General features: G+C 53.7%; 2 protein-coding genes across 2 annotated transcripts; both read left to right on the top strand.

Moving 5' to 3' along the window:
- The first annotated feature begins 2769 nt into the window (after positions 1-2769).
- LOC121833274 lies at positions 2770-4710 on the top strand. Its single transcript, XM_042286413.1, has one exon. The coding sequence runs from the start codon at positions 2862-2864 to the stop codon at positions 4275-4277; it is 1416 nt and encodes a 471-aa protein (XP_042142347.1). The 5' UTR covers positions 2770-2861; the 3' UTR covers positions 4278-4710.
- A 108-nt stretch (positions 4711-4818) lies between these two features.
- LOC121833115 lies at positions 4819-7510 on the top strand. The gene is made up of 3 exons (XM_042286213.1): positions 4819-5224; positions 5918-7371; positions 7478-7510. The coding sequence occupies exons 1-3, from the start codon at positions 4819-4821 to the stop codon at positions 7508-7510; spliced, it is 1893 nt and encodes a 630-aa protein (XP_042142147.1).
- The last annotated feature ends 672 nt before the right edge of the window (positions 7511-8182 follow it).

Below are 8182 nucleotides of genomic sequence, written 5' to 3'. Positions count from 1 at the left end.
ATCTCACGCTCTCATCTTCTCCTCTCCCGCAGTTTCTGCTCGCGCACCAGCTTGAATTACATAAGACGCTTTACCATTTACCGTGATGAGTTAGTAACAAGTAAACAAAGGCATCCTCAATGGTGTCATTAAAACTAAATAGTACAGGATACCATATCCAGACCAATTATGTTGGGAGAACGCCTGCTAATTTTTCGTCGTATCCTTCATCATTCAGTCAATGCCACGATAACAATTCTCTTTTTGTAAAATAACATAGACCAAATGATAACACGTTTGCAATTGACAACCGAACAAGCGAAGAAGGCCAGGTTGCTCGATTCGTTATTTTTCTCCATAGAAGTATTCGGTTTCATTAAAACATTTTACTTAAATACAACAGTTATGGACACAAACCCATCTGCGTGTCCTACAGATTCGAAAGTATTCGTTTTATTTAGCTTCATAAGTCTATAACGGTATACAGATAATCACGAACATAGTTAAATTATTTCATCCATCTCTTCCCAAGACGTCAAGGGATGCAAAGTTGTGCCCCATGACGTACATGTGCGCGTTTGCAGCTGGCACGTAAAAGAACAAAAAGAAGAAAAAAAAAAAACGTTTTGCATTTACCTAAAGCACAGCACACAATCCACTTTTGAGTCTTGAACGCAATCGTCATTCCATGCTCTGATTTTGCAAAAACCTTAAGAGATGTAAAAGAAACTTTGACAATTAATGCGGGTTAATCCCTTAAACTCAGCAGACTCGTAAGTGAGGCCATCAAGCTGAAAAACGTATGCACCATACTAGCTGTTCTTAAAAAGCGGGAAAGAGTTACCCCGAAATCACGTTTGGCTTCAACAAAAATGTATCCCTGGGGTGAACCTCAGTTTTATTTTCTTCGTGCCACGGGATCGTACGAGGAAAATATATGAAAGATTTGGAGAGGGGGGAGGGGGGGAGGAATGATTCCATTATTTATGGTACACTGGCCTTCCTTAATATGCATCCTTAACAGTTTAGGATAACAACACGACCACGGAGTTCGGTCGGACACACTCATGCGGTAATCTCTCAATTTCGTCCAAGATAGGGTAACAAGCAAACATTAATGAAAATTGAAGGAAAAACCAATATAAAAACTTCGGTCATGCTCCTAATACATCGCACAGAAAAAAAAAAAAACAGTCGACAGACAGTGGCTGCGCTCGGTTTACCTGCACCTTCTGCACCGGCGTAGAAAAGTGTACTTCCGGTAGACGTATTGAGATACGACCGTCTCAGTGACATGTTCAAAATTTAAAGACTAATGACGGGGCACATTTATCTGCACACTGCAGAAACTGTAAGTGTGAGCCACGTTTTTCTGACGCTGCAATTTTGGGCGGAATAAAGGGACAAAGGGCACGTGAGCTGTTGGAAGCCTTCTTTATCAAAAAGAAAGGCGACCTATGTGTGTGCGACACCTCGATAAGTTTGTATAATGCTAAGAAACTCTTCCTTGATAAGTTTCTGTGACGAGCGTGTATAGTGACACGACGCATGCGTCGACGCATTGAAGTTGACGATATATCTGTATGTTTTCAAAAGGTTTCCTAAATACGGCTGTAAGTTGCGCTCGTGTTTGGTTCTCTCTCTTGTTTCCGTCTTTTTTTTTCGCAAAACTATGTATCCAAACGTTCACCAGCTCGCCCAACTACAAACTATTTTAACAAATTATTTTACAATACGCCCGGAAGTACACCGCCCTACACGTTTCTTAACCGGTGCAGGAAGTGCAGGTACAATCAGCACGAAATGAAACCCGAACGCCGGAACGCGTGGCCGCTGATACAGGCTGCTCCGCCTGGAGGGCCCCTGAGAACTAATGAAAATGCACCGGGGTTCGAGAGTGCGGGGCCTACTAAGATGAGCTCGACCATCGCGCGGCGCGTCTGGGAGTTCCGCGTTTCGCCGGTGGCGCGCTATAAGCGCCGTCACATTCGATACAAAAAGCACTGTCACTCGCACGTTGTTTCCAGCGATATCTCTTCAGCGCTGTCATTGATTATCGCTCTGCGTATCGCAAGGGCGAAATTAAAGTTAAAACATTTCATGCACAGAAGACCCGTAGTGCTCGATGACGAGTCACCGGAAACAACGTGCCACGCGCGGTTTCTGAGAAATAGTGAAACATCATAAACGCGAAATAAATTTCGTTTATTCGCACACCCATATTCTTTATGAAAAAAAAAATGCTGCAACAGACCGACGCGGATGCCTCGGTTTTATGAGCAATGCGCATTTTTTCGTGCGAGGTTATCAGTCGATTCTTAAAAAAAATCGAGAAATTGCTCGCTGAGGTTTTCTTCGGTACCCACCGATATGTGGGTACCGAAGAGTGGGCACGGCGGCAACGCACGCAACATGTCGTCTAACCACTTCCTTGTTGTCATGCAGCTCTTGCTGATTGCCGGCGGGCGTACTCTCGATTCAACTGCACCATCACCAGAGACATCGGGAACAGAAGCGGACGAAGCAGCGTGTCACCTTGGGCAACTGGACCACGTGATCTTCGGCTTCGTTACGTCATCGACACAAGGGCCATCGACTATAAGAGCCACAGCCTACCCTCAGGCCATCAGTGGATTCTTTCTTCGGCGTCCGAAGTGGACGGTTGCCGCTGAGCTGCGTCCGCTGTCGTCTCGAAGCACGCTGTGTTGTTCCTGCTGTCACATCTAACGCCGAAAACCTCGCCAGTACGAGCGGTGAACTTCAGCCTTTTTTTCTGGGGCCTTCTGGGAGACGCCGAACATCGCCCGGTGGCCCGGTCTACCGCAAGCAAGCGCCGCGGGGGGCTCGTGCAGAGCCAACCTCAGCCCCTTGCCGACGACGGAATGTCTGCTGGCCAACCTTCATCCCAAGTTGACAGGCCCACCTACCACCTGGAGCCGGAGCACGTGCCGTCGGGGACTCGTCCGTCTCCCCGACAAGCTCATGAGGTAGCCGAATCTTCGGAGGACGACTCTATCTTCAAGGAAGGCATCTCCGATATGGACGACTCTGAAGGGTCCCAAGACTGGACCGAATCGCGAGGCAAAAAGCGCCGACGGAAAAGTGGCGGCTCGGGCACGTCCGGGACTACTAGCCACAGGCTACTTGAAGAGGGGTTCACCGTCTTGTTCGCCCCCACCAACTCCGACTCGGTTGCGTCGCTCAGTCCATCCAAGCTTACAGAATACGTCGAATGTGCTGCGCCAGGTGCCGTCAAAGAAGTCCGCGTCAACAAGGCAAGGAACTTAATCGCGGTCGAAGCACGGACACCCAAGCTCAAAGGAGTACTCCTGGACCTCAAGGTACTCTGCACCACTCCTGTCCGAGCATTCCTCCCCAGTCCCCCGAACACCTGCATCGGGCTTATCAGGGACGTGGAACTCGGCCTTTCTGACGCTGACATCCGGAACCAGATACGGGCTCCAGTCAAGATCTGGGACGTGCGGCGACTTGGGGAGAAGTCTAAACTCGTGAAGATTGTCTTCCTCGGGAAGACGCGGCCCGACTCCCTCCTCTACGGACTAGTTCGAACTCCGGTCCTGCCTTTCAAGGTAAAAGCCCTGCAGTGTCGGCGGTGCCTCCGTTACGGCCATATATCCGCGGTCTGCAATCGTCCCCAGGCATGCGCACGATGCGGCGCCTCACACGACGGCGGGTGCGAATCACCCGAACCAAAGTGCATCAACTGTCGTCAGAGCCATGAGGCCACGTCCTCGTCCTGCCCAACCCGACGTCGAGAGGTCGCCATCTCGCGTTACCGCTCAGAAAACAACGCAACGTTCCGGGATGCTCGCGAAGCACTCCGCAACTCCTCGTCAGCCAAGTCAGACAAGAATTCACGCAGTGAGCAGGGTAGCACCCCCTCAGACAAGAATGTACCCCAAGACGCGCGTCCTTCCCCGACTGACACTCATGCACCGGCGGTATCATCCCCTACCTGCCAAGAAACCGATGCCACTCCCGGCACCAGCCTCTCAGCCTCCAGCACCACGGTAAAACAGACCTGGGCAGAAACTGTCAAAAGCTCGAAACCATCCAAAGGCCGCGACACCCGAGCTTCTCGACAAGGCGCACCTGTGCCGCCATCTTCAGGCCACACCGAAGCCGCCGCCCCCTTCTCGCCGCATCCCTTCAAGTCCATTGTAACCATGATCTTTGGCGCCGTGCGTGACCTAATCCACATCCTGCCAACATCCTCGTTCCGTAAGTTCCTGGAAGCCGTCCTAGCGCTCGAGGGCATCATAGGGGCGCTGCTCTGAAGCTCGACTGACAGCGGTACCCTTAGCCCCGCTGATGCCTCCCTCAGTGCATCAGTCCCCTGCTAGAGGGCGACGACAGACCCCTGTGGCTCTACAGTGGAACTGTGCAGGTCTGCTGACCAGACTGGCAGAGTTGTCCCTCTACCTTCAACAATGGAAGATACCCATTTTAGCTCTTTGCGAAGCTGGTCTCCCAGGAAATCGCAGCATCCCTGGGTATTTTGCTTATAAAAACCCGTCCATACCAAGCTTTCCAAACGGCAGCGCTGCAATTTATATCCAAAAAGCTATCCCTCACCATGTCGTGGATGTCTCTGACCTCTGCACTGTTAACCGGGACCTCGTTGCGGTGCGTGCTGAGATCGCCGGGCGGCGCCTCACTATTATCTCAATTTATGTCCGCCCAGGAGGGGGCGCTGTGGAGGTCGCCGGCTTGGTGGATTCCCTGCGCACCAGGGTCACCGATCCGGTTGTGATCTGTGGGGACTGGAACGCTCATCATGCTCTATGGGGTGACACCAGAGAAGATGCAAGGGGCAGGATGCTGGCAGAACAGTTTGGAGAACACAACCTTGTTGTGGCCAACGACGGCTCCCCGACATTTTTCCGGCCACCCTGCACTTTCAGTGCCATCGACGTCACAGCCCATTCACCGGAGATCCCACTGTCTTGGCGGGTTGCAGCCGACACCATGGGCAGTGATCACTTCCCAGTCTTCATCGACATCATAGGCCTACAACGTCCTGGGGTCCACGAGATCTCCGTTATTCACTGGGACCGGTTCCGAGACAACCTAGGGCGATCTACACGACCCCTCCTGGAGGCCATCAGCGACGCGGCGAAAGAAGCCACAATCAAGGCATCCGTACCTACATCCTTCCCTGCACCCGACCTGACCCTTCTAAACCTGTGTGCAGCAAGACGGAGGGCCCAGAGACTTCTGCAACGTAAGGGTGGCGTGACCTTTAAGACCCTCTTTAACAGGATTGACGCTGCCCTACGACGCTATGCCAAAAAATGCTTCAAGCGGCAGTGGGATTTGATCTGCTCTTCGGTGGATGCAACCACACCAGCCCGGCGTATCTGGAGGCTTATGGACAGTCTGTCCGGGAAAAGAATGTACAGCCTCCCATTCGCTTCTCTGGCCCTATGCACGGGAAAGCTACAAGCGGCCCTGGCCGAAGACTTTGCTACTCTCTATGCCGCGGCCGTTTCCCAGCCAAAGCCGCGCTGCCATGCGGATAAAACACCTTTCTGCATGGATGCCCCTTTTACGGAATCCGAACTGAGATCCGCACTGAGAGCCTCGAAGAGACGAGGGGCACCGGGACCAGACGGGGTCACGACGCAAATGTTACAGAACCTGCCAGATTCACGTTTACATGAACTTCTTTCGTCGTTCAATGATATCTGGGCCTCATCAGAATCTCCAGCGGTTTGGCGACTGGCATGGGTGGTCCCTGTACTCAAGAGTGGCAAACCAGCAGGAGACTTATCGTCCTACCGGCCGGTGTCCCTCACCTCATGCGTTGCCAAGCTCTTCGAGCGGCTGGTACACGCCCGCTTGATCTGGTGGCTGGAGGAACACAACCTACTCCCGTCAAATATAACTGGGTTCAGGTCCCGTCTCTCCGCACAAGACAGTATCCTGGACATTGTCAGTGCAGTGCAGCATGCAGCAGCTAGCCGTAAGTCTACCGTGGCGGCATTCTTCGATATTCAGGCTGCATTCGACAATGTGGAACCGGCATCAGTCCTGGCCCAACTAACCTCTTGGGGTATCACGGGAAGAGTTCAGGGCTTCCTCGAGGGTTTTCTTTCGGACAGATCAATCCAAGTCAAACTGAGCAACACACTCAGCCAGTCAAGACCGGTGCAACGCGGTCTACCCCAGGGCAGCGTCCTGTCGCCTCTACTCTTTAACATCGCCATTGCGGGCCTCCCAGCCGCTCTTCCCAACTCAAGGATCCCGATTGGCATTTCTATGTACGCGGACGACTTATGCATCTGGGTCTCTGGCTTCCGACACCCAACCTTGAGAGCCATAATGCAATCCGCCATAAACAAGATCCAGGCCTTCCTCGAGAACCAAGGTCTTTCAATTTCCGGTCACAAGGCAGCAGCCATGGTCTTCCCAGGAAGGAACCGCCGGTTGCGGGAGGTCAAGCTCCAACTGGACTCGCAGCCCCTGCGCCTTGTATCAAAGCACCGCTTCCTCGGCATTACTCTTCAGAACCGCTGCAAGTGGCACGACCAGATAAAGGCCGTCACGGCTTCCACCATCTCTTCCCGGAACGCTGTGCGCCGGGTCGGAGGGCAGAACTGGGGCAACTCTCCCCGATCCATGCTGACCCTTCATTCTTCTTTGGTGGTGAGCCGACTCATGTATAGCTTACCATACATGGACCTCCTCCCCAGTCAGGCCGACAAACTCGAACGGCTACACCGTGCGGGCCTGCGAACATCGCTAGGCGTTCCCAGAAGCGCCAAAAACGAGAGGGTGTATGAGGAGGCCCGGTCGCTTCCTTTGCACCTCCAAGCCTCCCAACGCCTTTTGCTGCAAGTCATTCGTCTAGGGGAGACTCATCCTGGCCAGTCCCTGATCAAGAGGCTCAGGACCCGAACTCAATCCAAACTCAGCCTCGCCACCAAGACCCTTGCCGCACTTGGATGGGAACCCCCCCAGATAATCAACCCGCACGGCAGGACACCCCCTTGGGAGGCAGGCCTGCAGTTAGCCGAACTCCTACCCGGCGTCCGCAAGAAGGCCAACACGCCCCCTCTGGTTCTCAAAGCAGCTGCACAAGAACAGCTAGCAGCAAGGTACCCTCGGCATCTACACATATACACGGACGGTTCGGTGGACAGGTCTCGGCAAAGCAGCACGGCAGCCTACCACATCCCGGACTTACAAAAAGACTGGAGCGCCCGCACTACTCACATGGTGTCGTCCACGACCGCCGAGCTGCTGGCGATCGCAGAAGCCCTGACTGCGACGAAGTCGCTGCCTCCACAACAAATCGTTGTCCTCACGGACTCACGTGGAGGAATTCAGCGCATACGCAAACCTGGTCCATGCCCCACTGCCAACGAGGTGAGACGGGTAGTCCGCCAGCTTGAAGAACATGGACACTCCATCTCGCTCCAGTGGGTCCCATCCCATGTGGGCCTCCGCGGAAACGAGATTGTGGACCGCATAGCCTTACGTGCCCACGACCTCTCTCCTACACTAAGGGCGCCTCCTAATCCCAAGCGCTACCAGCAAGCCATCCAGGCTTTCTTCTCGGATATTTCCCCCTGGAGCAGCTCAAAGCGGCCACCTTGCCTGACCCAGGGGTTAAAACGGTCCGACGCGACGCTGCTCTTCCGACTTAGAACAGGGAGCGCATACACAGGGAAGCTCCTCCACCGGTTTGGACGCAGAGACACTCCGCTCTGTCAGCGGTGTGCGGTCACAGAGGACGAGGTTCACATAGTCTGGGGCTGCCCTCTTCACGAGGAAGCTCGAAGGACGTTTCTCTCCGCCCTATCCTCACAACACATCCGACCGATGACAGCATCAGACGTAGTTTTCCCTGAAGATCCCAGGCATAGAAGACGGATCATACAGTCCCTCCTACTGGGTTTCCTACGAGAGACCGGTCTAGCAGAGCAACTATGACGCCCTCCTGCTCTTCCGCTAAGTGCCACTAGCCCAGCCCGGACTCGCTAACTGGCTCACTGAGACATGAATGCTGCTGGTTTATTTTGCCTTCCCCCCCCCCCCTTCCCCCCTACTCACCTAAGTCCCATCTTTTCCCCTCCTCCTATCCCAGGGCGGAACAACGCTTGCACTTTTGGCAAAGCTAACCCTGCCTTCCCCACATCACGACACCCCCCCCCCCCCCCCCAGGCCATCAGTGGGC

The sequence above is a fragment of the Ixodes scapularis genome, unplaced genomic scaffold (assembly GCF_016920785.2).
Source record: "Ixodes scapularis isolate PalLabHiFi unplaced genomic scaffold, ASM1692078v2 PGA_scaffold7__128_contigs__length_106722199, whole genome shotgun sequence".
NCBI lineage: Eukaryota > Metazoa > Arthropoda > Arachnida > Ixodida > Ixodidae > Ixodes > Ixodes scapularis.
The sequence above is the reverse complement of the archived record's forward strand: the minus strand, read 5'-3'. Positions and strand labels throughout refer to the sequence as shown.

What these genes read in the sequence shown, in the direction of transcription:
- LOC121833115 (XM_042286213.1), top strand. Translation starts at nt 4,819, where the DNA reads ATGCTGGCAGAACAGTTTGGAGAACACAACCTTGTTGTGGCCAACGAC. An exon ending in GGCCCAGAGACTTCTGCAAC is followed by an intron (nt 5,225 to 5,917) that starts GTAAGGGTGGCG and finishes TCTCCGCACAAG; the next exon opens with ACAGTATCCTGGACATTGTC. An exon ending in CATGCCCCACTGCCAACGAG is followed by an intron (nt 7,372 to 7,477) that starts GTGAGACGGGTA and finishes TGGACCGCATAG; the next exon opens with CCTTACGTGCCCACGACCTC.
- LOC121833274 (XM_042286413.1), top strand. Translation starts at nt 2,862, where the DNA reads ATGTCTGCTGGCCAACCTTCATCCCAAGTTGACAGGCCCACCTACCAC.